The sequence below is a fragment of the Galeopterus variegatus genome, unplaced genomic scaffold (assembly GCF_000696425.1).
Source record: "Galeopterus variegatus unplaced genomic scaffold, G_variegatus-3.0.2 Scaffold11950, whole genome shotgun sequence".
NCBI lineage: Eukaryota > Metazoa > Chordata > Mammalia > Dermoptera > Cynocephalidae > Galeopterus > Galeopterus variegatus.
Window position 1 is genome coordinate 7,693 of NW_007738061.1, and position 20,151 is coordinate 27,843.

The window sequence follows — 20,151 nt, forward strand, 5'->3', positions numbered from 1 at the left end:
ATGTGGGGACAGCATGGACACACTCTTGAATTTTCTTTTTTTTTCTAAGTGAAAAAATATGGAAGTTTATTGTAGGGCACCTAGAGAATTTTCCTTTTTACTTACTGGCATCATATGTCTCATGTTTTCTAACAGTAAAGGTGGAAGTTACAGTTATTTTTTTTCTTTTGTTAATTGTATCTGATAGTTGGCTGTGATTGTATAGTGAGCAATTTTTCTCTTATTGTGCAGTTATTCTGAATACCAAAAACTTTTTTTTTTCTTGGCAGCTGGCTGGTACAGGGGTCCGAACCCATGACCTTGGTGTAAGAATGCTATGCTCTAACCAGCTGAACTAACTGGCCAGCCCTGAATACCAAAAACTTTAAGTTCAGGGTTTTTTTTTTATAGGATCACAAAATAATAATCCTTTTTCCTCCTCTGTGAAATATCCTTTAGGCACATAATATTCAAAGGAACAGTTGTAGATTTCATTGCTAATCATAACTTGTCAAAAACCTGAATAATCAAAAGCATTCTTTTTTAGGTATTGTATAATTATTTTAAAACTTAAGTGTTAATATTTATGCATTTCCAAGAATTAAAACCCAAGAAAAAAGAAGAGCAAATAATAAAAATTGACGTAGTTTTTTTGGTCCAGAAAAAAACTGATAGTTAATTGATTTATTGCTAAGTGTAGGACTTCATTTTTTTTAGATTTTATTTAAACACAAAATGCTTATTGTATTTAGGGATAAATGTACCTTAGATTTATGAACATCTTTTTTATATTAACATGAAACAAAGAAATTTTGTTATCTTGATAGCAGGTAGGATTTTTTTAATGTTTTATTTTCATCACCACATCTTATGTACTTTTTCTTTGCACCACACATTCTTTCACTGTGTAATCTTAAAAGACTCTCTTATACACTGAGACTATTTTCTTTGTAACTTACTCATTTATGAAACACCAGTGGAGAAATCTTTAATAGAAACTTTCACATTCAGAAATACTCACACAATATGGTTAGTAACAAAATCTCATGTGTGCGTGAGTAATTTTATTATACAAATAAAGTTTGTTTTGTTTTTTTTTTCATAGCAGCTAGTGGCTAGAGAGCATCTATCAATCTATGCTTACGGGACCCAGGAATTTATATTTATAACCAACTTCTCCCTAGATGACTCTCATTCAGACACTTCATCTGTGCATTTAGGAGCCATTGTGTTTAAGACTTCATCACACATCTATGTATTAATATATTTTAATGTATATGATTATTGTTAATTTGTAACATTTCAAAATAAGAAGAACAAAGCAGCACAAAAATTACTATAGAAAAATTACTTTAAAAGAAAAACTCACTGATACTGATTATACAGTTTTATTTTTGCTTTAGGATCTTCCTGGGAAAAATAAGTAAGGTAGTTCATCAACTCTTTTTAAGTAAGGACAAAAAGTGATATTGTCAACTTCTGCCTTAAAGAACAGGGGCTCAGGAAGTTTTTATCACAGGCGATAACATTGACAAATGAGAAACATGGATAAATAAAATTAAAATCAAACCAAAAATCAGATCTGTAGTTGCCAGGGGTTAAGATTGCAGGGAGGGAATTTGCTACAAAGTATCACATGGGAACTTTTTGCAGTGATGGAAGTGTTCAATATCTTGATTAGTTGTGATTATATGGCTGAATATATTTGTCAAAACTCATTGAAATGTAGACCTAAAAAGAGTGACTTACTCTGTGTAAATTGTACTTCAATAAATCTGAATTTTTAAAAAAATCAAGCTAGGGGCCGGCCCAGTGGCGCACTGGATAGTGCGCCGCTTGGGAAGCGTGGCGGCGCTCCCGTCCGAGGGTTCGGATCCCACATACAGACCGGCTCCCACTCACTGGCTGAGCGAGGCGCGGGAGCAACACCGGGGCTTGCAATCCCGTTGCCGGTCCCCGGTTGCCGGACATGGAAAAAAGACAAAAGACAAAAAAAAAAAAAAAAATCAAGCTAGGAAGAGATTCTGGGAAGGATTATTTTATCAAATTGCTAACTGCATCTTGAAATATTTATTTAGATAGAATCTGTTCTTTAAAAGCTAAGATTTTTTCTTGTACTATATAGTGATAATTGTACTGTTAAAATAGCATGTATTAATAATTCCTTTTTTATTAATATATCTTATCAGAGGTTTCTTGTATTTGTTTTATAGGGTCCACATATAGCTTCAGTTACATTAGCTGCTTATGAATGCAATTCAGTTAATTTCCCTGAACCACCCTATCCTGATCAGATTATTTGTCCAGATGAAGAAGGCACTGAAGGAACCATTTCTTTGTGGAGTATCATCTCAAAAGTTAGGATTGAGGCCTGCATGTGGGTAAGATGTACATTTTCATGTTTGTCTAAAACTAACCTTATCACCTTGATACTATGTTATACCTTACTGAAATGGAATCCAAACATATACCTAGTCAATAAATGACTTTTGAAGTCACCAGCTATGTACTTCCAAGGCAAAAGAAACCTTTTAGAGCTCTCCTGTTTGTGAGTGACATTCAGAAGAAAGGCTGAAGCCATATGTACCATGAAGTGACTGATGCCAAGTAGACAACAGCAGGGAAAAAGAATACTGTATAGAGGAGTAACTATACTATTTTGTAAAATTTGTTCCAATGTTTATATATCTGATAAACACTTAGCAAGTGGATGTATAAAAATCCTATATTGGTAGATGTTATGTGTCTCACTCCTGGGTTAAAATACTGTGTTTGTTCTTAGGGTACTCATTTCATTTTCTGAGCTGATATAATGCTAAACTAAACTCAGACATTTCTTAACATAAACCAAGCTTTATTGTAGTAAAGGTATCAGACTATATGGTTGTATAGTGATCTGACTTTCAGTTGTACCAATTATACTTTTTGTTGTTGCTTAAGTTTATTTTAGGAAATTTTTTGGACAGCATGTTCAATAGCAAATTATTTTAATCCATACAAAGCCTTTTTTTTTTTTTTCTATATGCCTAAATTCATTCAGGTATCTGTCATTCAGGAATAATTCATTTGTTAAAGACTCCTGTTACCATTTTAATTATTTTTTTTAACTCATCGTATGGGTTCATTAAGTTATGTTCCTGTAACTTATTTTTCCCTAGCAGTTTCTAAGGAAATTAAAGATTATGGAACAGATCATTTAAAAATCTTACCTTGGGCTGGCTGGTTAGCTCAGTTCATTAGAACGAGTGTTATAACACCAAGGGCAAGGTTTCAGATCCCCATATAGGCCAGTTGTCAGAAAAAAACTTAACTCATTAAAATGAACATGAATAGCATGCCCACAGAAGAGGCAGCATCTTGAAACACAATTAAGTGTTAGCAATTATGTTTTGCTTTATAGGAATTATAAAGGAAATGCCACATGTTGATTTGTTGAATATGAAAGACAGGAAAAATTGTCATGTTTCCTGTTGCTGTTTTATAAACACTGGAAACACATTCATCATACAAGTTGCATATGTTTTATAAATTTGAAATTAGTCTTTTGATGAAAAATGGTTAGAATAACAGAAGATGCTTGGAACGTGCTAGAAAAAGGACTATGTATGTAAACTTTGGTTTTCTGTTTTTCTTAATATACTTTTGTTCTTTCAAAAATTATTTATGTGGCTGGATTAACACTAATGCCAACAAAGGAAAAATTCTATTCTAGCTGGCAGTGATAACTACCTTCTCCAAATTCTCATAGTGCTTTATCATCTGTAGTGCTTATTTGGCCTTACTTCATGCATGCCTTAAACTATTGACCTGGCTAGTCTAGTAGCTTTCTTCCCTAAATAAAATTTAAGCCCTTTAAAAATATAGACTGTACCTTAAATGTATTACCCTCACAGCAATCAGCATTAGTTTTTGCATATAGTAGAGGAATATCAATAAATACTGATTTAATGGTCAAATGTTTGTTTTCTCTTCTTGTTTCCTTTTGTGGAATGGTCTCTTGTCATGTCAAAAATATAGCACACATCATTATATGTTTAAATTGGTTCCTATTTTTCTCAACATTTACAAGGTCAGCCTTTTCAACAAATGCTGCTGGGAAAACTGAATATCCATATGCAAAAGGATGAGGTTGATCCTCACCTTACTACACCATATATAAGAATTGACTCAAAATACATCAAAAACTATTTAAGAGCTAAAATTATAAAACTCTTAGAAGAAAATATAGGGACAAGTCTGCATGATGTTGGCTGTGGTTTCTTATATATGGCAACAAAAGAAAAAGTAGATGAACTGAACTTCTTAAAACCTCTTATGTGTCAAAGGACACTGTCAAGAGTAAAAAGGCAACCTACAGAATGGGAAAAAATATTTACTAACCATATATTTGGTAAGGGTTTAATATCCAAAATATTTTAAAAACTCCTACAACTCAACAACAAAAAGAAACAACCCAATTTAAAAATGGGCAAAGGATTTGTATAGACATTTCTGCAAAGAAGTTATGCAAATGGCCAAAAAGTACATGAAAAGCTTGATATCATTAGTTTTATTGGGGAAATGCAAATCCATACCACAAGAAGATACCTCTTCAAACCCATTAATATGGATATTATTTTTTTAAAAAAACAAGGGAAAGGAAAATAAGTGTTAGTGATGATGTGGAGAAATTGGAACCCTTATGAATTGATGGTGAGAATGTAAAGTTGTTCAGCTGCTGTGGAAAATAGACTGGTGATTCTTCAAAAAAGTTAAGCATAGAATTGCCATATGACCCTGATGGAGTTTGGATGTGTTGTCCTCCCAGAACTCATGAAAATCTGATCTCCAGTGTGGCAGTTTGGGTCATGGGGGCGGATCCCTCATGAATGGATTAATGCTCTCCCTGGGGGTTGGGGGATTAATGAGTGAGTTCTTGCTCTATTAGTTCCCACGAGAGCTGGTTGTTTATAGCACCCTGGCACCTCCTCTCTCTCCCTTTTGCTTCCTCTCGCCACGTGATCTGCTTGTACCCACCGGCTGCCTGCTACTTTTTGCCATGAGTAGAAGCAGCCTGAGGCTTGTGCCAGATGCAGCTGTCCCAGAATCATAAGCCAGATAAACCTCTGTTCTTTATAAATTACCCAGTCTCAGGTATTTCTGTTATAGCAACACAAAACGGACTAATACAGACCCTCTTCCAATTCCACACATACATAAATATCCAAAAGAAATGAAAACAGAGAGTCAAACAGGTACTTGTACACTGTTCACCAGCAGTATTCTCAATACTGAAAAGGTGGAAACAACTTTGTGTCCTTCAACTGATGGATGGATAAAGAAAATGTGGTATATACATTCAATGAAATATTCAGCCGTAAAAAGGAATGAAGTTTCTTCTGATGAATGCTACAGTATGGATGAACAATGAAACATTATTTTAAGTGAAATAAGCCAGACACAGAAAGAAAAATATTGTATGATTCCACTTATATATCTAGAAGAAGCAAAATCATAGAGACAGAAGTAAATAAGAGCTCTTCTAGGTATGAGGAATGAGAAGTTAATGCTTTATGAGTACAGAGTTTCTGTTTGTGTGGTGAAAAATACTGGAAATAGTGATCGTTGCACAGCATTGTGAATGCAGTTAATGCCAGTGAATTTTGCATTAATGGCACACAGTCAGAAAAAGTCAATAGTACCAAGATTGGGAAAACTTGATATAGAGTATTTGGTTTTTTGATTCTTATAGTTTACCTGATCCCATTTGTGTCCACATCCGTATATGTTTTTTCCAGGAGAATGTCTTGCTTGATTAAAAAATAGTATCTTGTTTAAAAAGTTTTATCTAATTTGTGCTTTGCAAATTAGAGTATATTTACACAGTTCACCATCATTATAAATATATTGAATCAGTAAAATCATTAACATACATAGTACTTCCAATTATAAAACTCAACCTCAGTTTCACCTTGTTCATATAGGTTTTTGGAGCACATAAAATTAATTGTTTGATATTTCTGATTAGTAGGATACCTTTTTCAGTTTGCATCTTTTTAAACTTCCACAATTTGGCTATTTCACCAGTGTAAGCCTTCTCAAATTTTCTTTTCATTCAGGAATTCTACAAATAGTTATTAAGCGTCTAGACACTAGGGATTCAGGGTGAATCCTGAATACTTTATATTCTAGTGGGGGAAATTATTATTATGGAAAAATGTGTATGTAAATACAAACTGTAATAAGTGCTGAGGGAGAAATCTAATGTATAGCACTAGAATTTGCCCTCATCCGAGATTCAGGGAAGATTTCCATGATGAAGCTGTGCCTCAGTTGAGATCTAAGGATAATAAAAACTAAAGGGGTGATGGGGTGAGGGTGGGGGTGGCAGCAGTTCAGGGGAGAGAAGAGCATTGGTGGTAACATTCAGATAGAGAACATAATAACCTTCCAAGGTCATTTAAATTAATGTTTTATTATTATCATTGTGGTTGTGGTAAAATATACATAACCTAAAGTTTATCATTTTAATCATTTTAAGTGTATGATTCAGTGACATTAAGTACGTTCACAATATGTGTAACCATCATCAGTATCTATTTTCAGAACTTTTTAAAATTATCCCAAACAGAAATTTTGTTCCTATTAAACAATAACTCCTCGTTCTGTCTTTGCCCACACCCCATAACCTATATTCTGTGCAACTTTCTGCCTCTTTCTGTGCTACTTTCTGAATTTGTCTATTCTAGGCTATCGCACTTTGTCTGGTCATTTTGTGTCTGGCTTACTTCACTTAGCATAATGTTTTTAAGTTTTATCCATGTTGCAGCATTGTCAGAATTTCATTCCTTTCTAAGGTCATTTAGAAACTGACCTCAGTTGAAGCTGAAAAAAAAAAATTTGGGGGGGGGGGCCGGCCCGGTGGCGCACTGCTACAGTGAGCTGCTTGGGAGCGCAGTGGCGCTCCCGCTGAGGGTTCGGATCTCACATACAGACCGGCTGCTCACTGGCTGAGCGAGGTGCGGGCGCAACACCGAGGGTTGCGATCCCGTTGCTGGTCCCGGTCCGGTACGGGCGCGACACTGAGGGTTGCGATCCGTTGCCGGTCACGAAAAAAGACAAAAAGGAAAAAAAAAATTTTTTTTCCTCTCTTCTATTTAAAAAACAATCTGGTAATTTTACAGAATTGGTATACTTGTTTTTTAAACATTGCTTCAAGAGCCCTGAATTTCTCAATGGTTTCAAGGTTACCCTGCAAACTTCTGATTCATGTGTGTAGTTGGAATATTTAATAGGAAAATGACTTCATGTTTAAAGAGTATTAACAAACTAATATAACACTACTATAATTTCTAAGTAGTCAGCATATATAAAAATTTCTGCTTTTCATATTTTCACCATTAAACTTATATTTCCCAATATAAAAGCAAAGTTCCACTGATTTGCTGTTGAATCCACTTGATGTAACTTTTTTTTTTTTTTCCTTTTTGTCTTTTTTCGTGTCCGGCAACGGATCGCAACCCTCAGTGTTGCGCCCGTACCGGACCAGACCAGCAATGGGATCGCAACCCTCGGTGTTGTGCCCACACCTCGCTCAGCCAGTGAGCGGGAACCCTCAGCGGGAGCGCCGCTGCACTCCCAAGCGGCTCACTGTAGCAGTGCGCCACCAGGCCGGCCCTTGATGTAACTTTTTAAATGCACAAAAATTCAGAATTTTTCTCCTCTCAAATATCTTTGAATAAAATTACCGCTGTAGGAAGATGCTGTGTTTATCGCTTGATTTGCGTATTTTATGCATATTAAACTCTTCTCTGCTTTAACAAGTAGAGATTTAAGGGTAACAAATTGGTATGTGGTTGATGGTTTTTAGGAGAACTTTCTGAATTATTGCTTGACTAAATACCACTTCTCTTTCTTTTGCAATCAGTAAGTCAGTCATTCTCTCCTCTTAATTAAACTGAGGCTGACAGTTTTTAGTGTTCCATGGTTTTGTATGTAAAGAAATATAAAGAACTTTATACAATTATTGTATATTTGAATTTTATAAAGAATTTTAAAATTGTTTTATAAGAATTGTGAAATTGTGAGACTTCAGTATCTAATTTCAAATAACTTAATAAATTTCTGTGTCTAGGATATAATGTGTTTTGTGAGACCAGTCTGGATGATTATTATTCCCTTTTAGTTATTTGCATAATAACAAAATACTGACTCGTGATTACCATTCTTATTTCTTGCTAATATGGGAAAATATTAGAATTAAATTAAAAGATAACAATAAATATGGTCAACTGAGTGTAAGACGGTATATAGCTCTTGATTTCATTTTAGTCTGCTATTTTACTTCCTTTTTAACTTTAAAGAAACTTGTCATGAGTTTGAATCATATGATTGCTTTCAGAACTATTGAACATTTGACTTAGCACTTGAACTTAAGAGGAGTTCATGTTTTGAATAAAATGTTATAATTAACTTTCCTTTCTACTTTTTATTTTGGAAAATTTTCCAAAAAGTGCAGAGAATTATAAAATGAATTTAATATACACTCATCCACCTTCAGCTGTTAGTAACTCATGGTTAATATTGTTTTATCTATACCTTTCCTCACTCTCAATTACCTTGAAGTAGATCTGAGATATCATACCACATTTCATCTGTAAATGTATTAGCCTTTAGGGCTTGAAAAACATTATCACGCCTGAAAGAAATTAGCAATAGTCTCTTAAAATCTCTTATCCAGTTAGTGTTCAATTTTCTTGATTATGTTTATTTTTTTGTTTTTCTTTCCAAATTTATGTTGAAGAAACTGATTTGTCAAGTAGTTTCCCATAGTCTGAATTTTACTGATTGTATTTGTTGACCTAAAAAGAAACTGAGACCAAATACATGTAGCAGGGATTTAGTGAGCCAGTATGATGATTACAACTGGGGAGACACATAGATCAAGTTGCCCTGAAAATGTGTTCCAAAAAGGGCCAGCAACCTCGTCAGCATTTATCATTGTCAGTCTTTGGGATATTAGCCATCCTAACTGGAGTGAGATGGTATCAGAGTGGTTTTGATTTGCATTTCCCGAATGCTGAGTGATGTTGAGCATTTTTTTATGTGTCTGTTGGCCATTCGTGTATCTTCCTTTGAGATATTGCAGCACTATTTACAATAGCCAAGAGTTGGAACCAGCCTGAATGTCCATCATCTGATGAGTGGATAAGGAAAATGTGGTATGTCTACACCATGGAATACTACTCTATGAAATACTACCATTCATAGCAACATGGATGGACTTAGAAAAAATTATATAAAGTGAAATAAGTCAGGCACAGAAAGAGAATAACACATGTTCTCACTTATTTGTGGGAAACAAAAATCAATAAATAAATATACAAATAAATGGTGGGGGAAAGAAGACAACAATCACAACAATTCCTTGAATTGTTAGGACAAGTGAACGGATATGATGTAGTTGGGAGGGAAGGAGAGAGAAGGGGGAAAGAGGAAAATGGGTAAAGGGACAAGAAAATCAATTACCATGTATACTGAGAAGTTAAAATAAAAAAGAAATTAAAAAAAAAAAAGAGAAGGAGGAATCACCATCGGAGGGTGGGAAGTGGTCGGCGGAGAGGCAGCAGTATCTCCTAAGAGCCATGGGGCTGTGTCCTGGCCTTGAAAGCAAACGGACACACAGACAGGTAGACCCAAGTCTCTTCAGCTTTGATGTTGATGGGGGGGAGGGGGGAAGAGGAATTGGTAAAGGGACACAAAAATCAACTACATTGTTTATTGATAAATTAAAATAAATAACAAAAGAACAACAACAAAAAAACAAAAAGGACCAGCAGAACTTAACATTTTATAATCACAAGAAGGGGGAAGGGTCAAAGGAGAGAGAAAGACAGCCCCACCTAATTATTTCATCAGGTTTTCTATTGGCTGTAAATAACATATAGTTCTGGGATTGTTATTACTAGGTTGCATCCTATATTCAGGGATCTAAGGGTAAGGATAATAAGAAGTATTCTAGGTTATTTTATGGCTTTCTGGCACCATTATGGCTGCTTCTAAGTAAAATAGTCTTAATGATAATGTTTTCTCTAGGACAGATAGATGTGCTTGCACAATAATTTAGCTGACCTAGTCAGAACAGATTCTTTTGGTTATCATATTATAGTTGGTGTAGTTTAAACATATTCCTCTGTTCTCTGTGTTTCTTATGAGTTGATAGATTGAGAGGCTTGAAGGTTTTGTTTTTGCTTTTTTGTTTTACAGTAATACACTTTATAGCTTTGTGTATTTCTGTCACAAGGCACAGTGATATATGGTTGTCTATTTTTGTGTGTGATATTAGCGCCACTGATGATCCTTTATTGTATACATTATTAGGCATTATAAATGGTGGTATTCCAATTATATCATTTTTTCTTTAGTTATTAGCTGGAATACTTTTAGAAAGAGAAACTTATCACTAATTTGTTTACACTGAGCTATAGCTCATTTAGGAAAAGGGTAAAGGCTTGATTCTTCCTCCTTATTTGCCAGTTTTTGAAATAATTCGGTTCTCTAGCATCCTCCAAAGTTGACCAACATTAACTTTTCTTGTTTAGCAATACAGTATATGATTTGTGTTTTATTCCTATATCCTTCTATGTGTGCATGTCTCTCCTCCCTCCTTTCTCTCTCTCTGTTCTTTAAATATACTTATTCTTTTGTCTCTTAAGTATGCTATTTTTCAAAACTCTTGTTTCACATGTGGCCATGTAGTTACACTTAGAGATTGTTGGTTCCACCCATTGTGAACACAAATTGTTTGAATTTAATAAGGTCCCTTGGGAATTCTTTTCAAGGCATTTGGAGGCAGAATCATAGGTAGAGCAAACTGAAAGGCTTACCCTTGTTTTGAGAACTAGCAAAGCTTTTTCATTTACTGTGACTCCAGGTGGAGAAGGATGTCTGTGGGGCTCAAAGTTGAGAATTTCCCTAAAGACTATATGCCTGTTGGATTACTACCTTTCCTGAATTTAAGCCATTTAAGTCTAACCCAAGTTCTTGGTTCATTAACCTTTATTTTCATTCTTATTTCCTAAGTTGATTGAAAAAAAAATCTCTTCAGAAACAAAAGTCCACGAAGTGACTGAAACATGAGTCATTCAATGTCCTGAGGAAATAAATATTTTTCCTGTAGTGAAAATTTATCCATCCTAATGTTGAGTTTTTAAGAGGCTTCCTGACCACAGTTTGTTAGAAGTTTTAACTCAGCACACACAAAAAACGTATTGGGATTAAAGCAACATCTGAGATACCTAGATTTCTTAGAGAATATTGAACAGCAGTACTGGTGAATTCTTATTACCAGATCATTTGGATATAAGCAAAGGCTGGGGAGAAGGGGGCTGACAAAAATAACATAGTCTAAGTACAGACACTATACTATAGAACTAACATTAACATTAGTGTCTACATTGTGCCAGGAATTGTCTAAGAGTTTTTGTATATTATCTTGCCTGGCATCATATAGGTAAGAATAGGGCCAGGATTCAAACTCTTATCCTTTTGATTATGTAGCATATGCTTTCCCCCTCCCCCCAATACACTGCATCTCAAAATGGTTTCGGTGATATGGAAAAGTATAGATTTGATCTACTAAGTTTCACTGTGTTGAGAACAGAACCTCATTTTAAGTATTTTGGTTTTTCATCTAGGGTATAGGCACAGCAATCGGAGAGCTGCCTCCATATTTCATGAATACACTGCATCTCAAAATGGTCTCGGTGATATGGAAAAGTATAGATTTGATCTACTAAGTGTCACTGTGTTGAGAACAGAACCTCATTTTAAATATTTTGGTTTTTCATCTAGGGTATAGGCACAGCAATCGGAGAGCTGCCTCCATATTTCATGGCCAGGGCAGCTCGCCTCTCAGGTGCTGAACCAGATGATGAAGAATATCAGGAATTTGAAGAGATGCTGGAACATGCAGAGACTGCACAAGTAAGAAAAGTGATGAAAAAATAGAACACTAATTATCCCTAAAAAGGTTATTATTAAGGTAAAATTGTTACTAGTTACTTGAAAAAGAAAACTGCCAAGTAAAAACAAAGTGAAATATGCCTTGGATAGAATATTCAGAAAAGCTGATATATAAAAATGATAATAATCTTGATCTTAGAATAAAGAATTACAGAAGAGTCCATAAGACAACTCATACTAAGCTGAAACACCTTGTCAGAAACCAGGGTAATTCATGTTGCCAATGATATTAAGGAGCTGAAACATATTTGTTCCATTAGGTGTTTATAAATATTACCAAGCAGACTGCTGAATGAGTAAAGGGGACAAATAGGTAAACCAGGCTCCGAGTCTAAAATAGAACTTCTGACTAAACTTTTCTAAAATAGCATCAAATATAGTTTACCATGTTTAGAGGGAAAAAATGTTTTGGAAACTGCTAATTAAAAAAGGACAGTTGGGATAAACATATTCTTTGTCATTTTTTCCCAAACATATTAGTAGCAAGATTGCAAGAAGTCATTTTCTCCCCAAAGTAACTTTTAAATGTCACCTATTTGTAAAAAGTATATAAAGATTCTACTCATTCATCAAGATGTTTTTTTAATGTTGCATTCTTCAGGTAGCCTTCAGAAAAACAAACTCCTATCTCACTTCATCTAAAATTAATCTCACCTTTCTCTGAACTTTGTACAACTTGATTTGTTTCTTTTTCTTTTTTTTTTTTTTTGTCTTTTTTTGTGTCCGGCAATGGCCCGCAACCCTCAGTGTCACGCCCGCACCGGACCGGGACCGGCAACGGGATCACAACCCTCGNAGCAAAGGCTGGGGAGAAGGGGGCTGACAAAAATAACATAGTCTAAGTACAGACACTATACTATAGAACTAACACTAACATTAGTGTCTACATTGTGCCAGGAATTGTCTAAGAGTTTTTGTATATTATCTTGCCTGGCATCATATAGGTAAGAATAGGGCCAGGATTCAAACTCTTATCCTTTTGATTATGTAGCATATGCTTTCCCCCTCCCCCCAATACACTGCATCTCAAAATGGTTTCGGTGATATGGAAAAGTATAGATTTGATCTACTAAGTTTCACTGTGTTGAGAACAGAACCTCATTTTAAGTATTTTGGTTTTTCATCTAGGGTATAGGCACAGCAATCGGAGAGCTGCCTCCATATTTCATGGCCAGGGCAGCTCGCCTCTCAGGTGCTGAACCAGATGATGAAGAATATCAGGAATTTGAAGAGATGCTGGAACATGCAGAGACTGCACAAGTAAGAAAAGTGATGAAAAAATAGAACACTAATTATCCCTAAAAAGGTTATTATTAAGGTAAAATTGTTACTAGTTACTTGAAAAAGAAAACTGCCAAGTAAAAACAAAGTGAAATATGCCTTGGATAGAATATTCAGAAAAGCTGATATATAAAAATGATAATAATCTTGATCTTAGAATAAAGAATTACAGAAGAGTCCATAAGACAACTCATACTAAGCTGAAACACCTTGTCAGAAACCAGGGTAATTCATGTTGCCAATGATATTAAGGAGCTGAAACATATTTGTTCCATTAGGTGTTTATAAATATTACCAAGCAGACTGCTGAATGAGTAAAGGGGACAAATAGGTAAACCAGGCTCCGAGTCTAAAATAGAACTTCTGACTAAACTTTTCTAAAATAGCATCAAATATAGTTTACCATGTTTAGAGGGAAAAAATGTTTTGGAAACTGCTAATTAAAAAAGGACAGTTGGGATAAACATATTCTTTGTCATTTTTTCCCAAACATATTAGTAGCAAGATTGCAAGAAGTCATTTTCTCCCCAAAGTAACTTTTAAATGTCACCTATTTGTAAAAAGTATATAAAGATTCTACTCATTCATCAAGATGTTTTTTTAATGTTGCATTCTTCAGGTAGCCTTCAGAAAAACAAACTCCTATCTCACTTCATCTAAAATTAATCTCACCTTTCTCTGAACTTTGTACAACTTGATTTGTTTCTTTTTCTTTTTTTTTTTTTTTGTCTTTTTTTGTGTCCGGCAATGGCCCGCAACCCTCAGTGTCACGCCCGCACCGGACCGGGACCGGCAACGGGATCACAACCCTCGGCGCTGCGCCAGCCCCTCGCTCAGCCAGTGAGCAGGAACCGGTCCGTATGTGGGATCTGAACCCTCGGGCGGGAGCGCTGCCGCGCTTCCCAAGTGGCGCACCATCCAGTGCGCCACCGGGCCGGCCCAGGACTTTCTTTTTAAATAGTATTTAACAATTCAAACTGTTCAGCAATTCAGACTAGTCTTTGCCTGGGTCAGATTAATGACTCTTTACCATTGAGTGTTCTAGAGAGGATCCTCAAAATGTGCAAAGTAACCTTCCAGAACAGACAAAAACTAAATTCCATGCTTAGGCAAGCTATAACGTAATTGGCTGAGGCTTTTTTGACCTGAGTACAATCTGTATAACAACCTCAATCTTAATGTTACAGAGTAGGTGTTTTATTCTTAGGAAAATTCCTAAGAACATTGTTATATGATTGAGTTGCCATTTTAGGGATGGCCTTAGAAATCAAAATACGTAGATGTAAGTAAAATGGACATACCAAAGAGATTTTTGAAAAATTATATATAAAATGCATCTCCCTCCCAGATTTGTTCATTAACCTATGAAATTGTTTGAAAATTTTCCTTATTGTTGTGTGTTTGGAAGTACATGTGCCCACATAACTGCAGACACATTTTTTTTTTTTTTGGTGGCTGGGCTGTACGAGGATCCAAACTGTGACCTTGGTGTTACAAGGCTATGCTCTAACCAAATGAACTAACAGGCCAGCCCCTGCACTCACATTTTTTTGAAGAATGAGTTCAGAGTTTTCTTTTCAGAGCAGTCTTAGACCTAAAACTTTATTATCCTGAATGGAAAAAAATCATATTTTAACATCAGGTGGACTTTTCGAAAAAGCATTATCAAATAGAAACCAAGGATAGTCATAGTTTTTAATTGAGAACAAAACATTCAAATATGAGTGTATTAGCCAAATATAAAACAAATGAAATAAAGAGCCAAGACCATCTGTTCTGCATGGAAAGAAGCAAGTTGTCCTCGTATCTGCTTTGCCTTTTTCACCTAATATTATGCCTCTCTTCCTGACATCATAATGCTTATATTCATGTTAATAATTATTTGTTATACTTCTCAACACGTTCGTGGTGCTTTGAGTAATCCTTTTTTTGTCTCCGTTACACAGTGAGAAGTGTAACAATTATTACTAATGTAAACAATTTTTAAGTTATTTTTAATGTTTCTTTAATCAAGTATCTAATATGATCTTTGTGTTAACTATGAGGTAGTACGGAAAGGTACCATTCTTCTGACTTTATAGAAAGCTGTAGATTTAGAAGTTATTTCCTCTCTCATTTCACATGCTTAGAGCCAGAACCAAAACTCAGAATGGCAGCATCACTGGTACGAGGGTACTTCAAAAAGTTCGTTAAAAAGTACAATTAGAAGATGATGTGAATCTTTCCATGAACTTTTTGCAGTACCCCTGTATATTTCAATTGCTGAAACCAGTCCATCTGCAGAAGTAGATAGGTGAGTATCCCTGCTTGGGATAACTGATACCTCCTTGGGTTGTGGCAATAATTAATATTCATCATTTAAGAGCTCCAAGACTCTTTTTTATCTATATGAAATCAGCAAATTGAAGTAGAATCAGGTAAGGTGGCTTGCAGCTATAAATTGTTATGCTATGATATGGATGCCGAATAGGTATAAATATTGTTTTCTCTTAAGCCAACTAATGTACTATAATTACTTTTCCTTTTTTAGAAGCTTTTTGTTTTTCTTGGAATTAACATTTTGTCATTAGCATAGTTTCTTTTAAATCTCTGGTTTGTCTTTCTCCCTTGTACTAACCCTGTGAAAACACCTCCTGATATCACTTTTCATTTGGTAACACCTATAGAGTACTATCAATTCTATTCTTTCATGGAATCATCATTTGGAAGCCCTCCATGTTCCACCCTCCAATCTGGACTTGCTGTTGTCTTTGCCTTCTGCACAGTTGCTTCTCTCTTGCTTTGGATTTCTTGTCTTCCCCTTTCTTGATTTACTCCCTCATTTTGTTTGAACACATTCTGCAGTAGCTTCCTGAGAAAAGGTCAGTAAATGGAAAATGTGAGACCTTACATTCTGTTACATTCTTACAAGCATGTTCTTCATTCATACATAGCTGATTGCCTGAATATAGGATTCTAGATTGAAAATCATTTTTTGTGCTTAGAATTTGGAAGGAATTGTTCAATTGTCTTCAGGCTTCGAATTTTGGCATTGAGAGGGCTGATGCCCTTCTGAGTCCTCTTTATAGGAGTCTGTTTTTGTTTTGTTTTGTTTTTTCTCTCTAGAAGCTTTTAGGTTCATTATCAGAGGGATGAGTCTTTTTAAAACTTATTCTGCTAGGTGTTCAGAAGATTTGTCAATCTAGAGTCCATTAGATTTGGGGAATTGTTCTTGTATTTTTTTTTATGAGTTTTCCCTCTTTAGTCCTTATTCTTGCTTCCTAGAATTCTAGTTACTTTAATGTTGGGCCTTGTAAGTCAGTAGGGAAAACACACACACTGTCTTTCCTCTGCTATCACAGCAAAATCATCAACACGGAAGACCAATTTCTGTGACAAAATGTGTGGAGACCTCTCCCACCAGCAAGTAAGCCAGCGATTCTTCAGTGGACACCAGCTGGGTATCCTCCAATTTAACTCTGATGCTATTTAGGTGGAGATAGTGTCAGATCCCGCAGGTTGAAGGCTCAGTTCCCAAGACTGCCCCCAGTCCAGATGCCAGTCACAAGTCCAGACCTTTGGAACTTCTGGCCAATCAAGGTTCCCACAGCGCCCTCCTTGGGTTTCATTCGTTTGCTAGAACGGCTCACAGAACTCTGAGAAACACTTACTTATGTTTACTGGTTTATTATAAAGGATATTAGAAAGGATACAGATGAAGAAATGCACAGGGTGAGGTATGGGATAATGGGCGTGGAGCTACCATATCCTCCCTGGGCACACCACCCTCTAGGAACCTCCATGTGTTCAGCTATCTGGAAGCTCTTCAAACCCCGAGTTTTTATGGAAGCTTTATTATGTAGGCATGATTGAAGCATGGAAAACCATGTAGAAATATGATTGGACAAAAAAGGGTATAATCTAATACTAACAGACTGAGTGGAGAAACCCAACAAAGCCTGTTTGTTCAGGTTCTTCTTGACCTTTCTGTGCAGGATTTCTTCCTCCCAGGAGTGGGGCAGGGCTCCTCCTAAGATGGGGATCTTATGACCTACAATCAGCCAAGGTAGGTCACAGAATTTCCTGCCTCAGGGAGAAAAAGGAGCAGGTGAAAGGTGGACAGGAGATGGTCAGAGAGTAGCATGAGCCAGGAACTGTGGGCAAAAACCAGTATATAAATATCATAATGTCACAGACCTCCTATGTCCATCCTTTTCATTTTTTATATTTGTGCTCCTAATATTTGTGCTCCTAATATTTATCTGGTTTTCCTTTCTATGAAATTTCCTCATGTTTATCTTCTACCTCTTATATTGAAATGTTTTTCTCTTGTCATGTATTTGTTTTCAAAAAGCAATTTGTATTATATTTCTAAGAAATATTTTTTCTTACCTTTTTGAAGGTATTTAGTTTCTTCAAGTTTCCTGTTGCTCCAGGCATTGTCTTTTCTGTTTGTTTGCTCTGTTTGTAGTTATAGAGTTTTCTTGTTTGTCTGTTTATATATAAGAATAAGGTACTTATATGCTTTTTGTGTGTTTGTTTTTTGGTTTTTCTGCAGCTGGCTAGTAAGGGGATCCGAACCTGTGACTAAGAATAAGGTACTCAAAAGCTGAATGGAAGCTATGTGTGTGGAGGCCAGGTGTATTTATGGTGGAGCTTCCCTGTTGTACAATCAAGTGTCAGGTTGGCTTATTTATTGAGAACCTCCATTTATCAGTATCTTGTTTATCTTTCCTTTGGGATAGTTCAGTTTCTCCAATGATGGATCCTCCAATTTCTTACCTTGGGAATACAGACAGTTGCCAACTTACAATGATTTGATTTAGGATTTTTCTACTTTACAATAGTATGAAAGTGATACACATTCAGTAGAAACCTTACTTTGAATTTTGAATTTTGACCTTTTCCCTGGCTAGCACTATGTAGTAGGATGCCCTTGTGATGCTGGGTAGTGGCTGTGAGTCCCCCTTGAGTCAGCCATGTGATCATGAAGGTAAGCAGCCAATACTCTATGATATACTGTGTTACCAGATGATTTTGCCCAACTGTATGCTAATGTAAGCGTTCGGAGCACGTTTAAGGTAGGCTAGGCTAAGCTGTGATGTTTGGTAGGTTAGTTGTATTAAATGCATTTTTGATTTGCAAAGTTTTCAACTTAATGATGGGTTTATCGGGACATAACCCCATTATAAGTTGAGGAGCAACTGTATTATTCTTACTGCTGACATTCTAAAGCCAGGGTGGGAAAGAGACGTTAGAGATCTCCATTTAGTATGTGGACTTTCATTTAACTCACTTTATGTTCAGTCTCTGGATACCTGCACAGACACAAGCACAAATATGTACTGAATACAGAATTTCTGGTTCACTTTGCCCAGAGACTATACTTAAGGATTCCTGCAGGGCTGGTGTAGGTAGTTGCCTGGCTGTTCTAAGCAGGGGTAGGACCCCAGAGTCTTCTTATACAATCTCCTTGTTTTTAGGCCTACTCCAGCCTCTTCTGCAGTTGTGCTGAGGAGCCTTTCTGAGGTTCTGTGGGGCAAATCACTTTGCTTCTGTTCCACATCCTTCCCTGCAGGCTCTCCAGTATAATCTTTTCTTCCATCTGTCCGTGTCCTCATGTAGTAATGATAGTTTTATCAAAGACAGAGTTCATGTTTCTGTTTTCCATATTTGGGGGTTATTTTTAAGAGAGGGGGTATTCGAGTTATCTGTTGCTAAGTAGCAAATCACTCCAGTATTTAGTGGTTTAAAACAAGAACACACATCTGTTTAAAACAGATGTGCCAGTAATGCCTTGTCTCTATGTGATATCTTTCAAGGATCCCATCCATAGTATTCCTCATATTGGTTAGAATATCAGACTTGATGACTCCTTTCATTCCATGCAGCATTTTATTTTGGGATTATAAGTAATGCATTCCATAAGCTTATTGCCATCTAAAAGCTCAATTCCAAAAACTAAGATTTTCTCAAATTTAATGAAGAAGTAAATCATGCTTCATCTTATTATCCATGTAATTTGAGCTGTTAAAGGCTTTGACCATTTCTTCTCTCAGTCTTTATCCACGATTAAGGGTAATAATCTTTTTCATTCATCTCTTATGGCCCAATTATTTTAGTTACTCTTTGTTTGACTGGATCTTCTCTAATTCCTCTTCCTCTGTTTTGAGTCATGGAAACCAGAGTACACACAATACTTCTGATGGTTGTGAGGTTTGGCTGTTTTCCTCCTATAAAGCCAATAATTACAATAACTATTTTAGGATAAACTATACATTTCTTATTTCCTAATTTCATATTTCCTTATATTGAAAAATCAGGTAAGCAAAATGTGCTTATTCTGTTTCACTACCTGTGAGCCAGAAATCATATACTCTTTATGAACATTTTATTTTAGATTTTTACCCAAAGTTGTATTTATATGTACTGTCAACCAATTGTGCAGTCAAACTAGAAAATAATTAAGTGAAATAAGTTGATAAAAGAGAAAAGAGTAACTCATCTGTGTCGTTTGGGGTCTTCCCTATAATTTTTTTTCTATAGTCAATAAAAATTTGTGTATTAGGCACTTGAATGAATTACCTCACCACAACTATGAAGATGTTAATCCTAATTTGAATAAGGAAACACACTGAGGAACACACAGCCAGTGAATCTCAAAGCCAATCCTAAACCAGTTTTCTGACTCTGAGATTAGGGCTGTGCTTACCATATACATTTGGCAACGTTTTCATCCAGGTTAATGCAATAAAAAATGAAGAACTAGGGGCCGGCCCGGTGGCGCACTGGATAGTGCGCCGCTTGGGAAGCGCGGCGGCGCTCCCGTCCGAGGGTTCGGATCCCACATACGGACCGGTTCCCGCTCCCTGGCTGAGCGCGGCGCGGGGGCGGCACCGAGGGCTGCGG

At 36.0% G+C, this 20,151-nt stretch overlaps 1 protein-coding gene across 1 annotated transcript in view; it reads left to right on the forward strand.

The window, feature by feature from the left end:
• Positions 1–2,192: 2,192 nt before the first annotated feature.
• The window catches only part of LOC103610878 (vacuole membrane protein 1), a gene marked incomplete at both ends in the record, with an annotated part of 53,322 nt that continues 35,363 nt past the window's right edge, over positions 2,193–20,151 (forward strand). Inside the window, 2 exons of the mRNA XM_008594947.1 lie at positions 2,193–2,360; positions 11,812–11,943. Coding sequence (XP_008593169.1) covers positions 2,193–2,360; positions 11,812–11,943 — 300 coding nt within the window. The remainder of the gene's footprint in view (positions 2,361–11,811; positions 11,944–20,151) is intronic.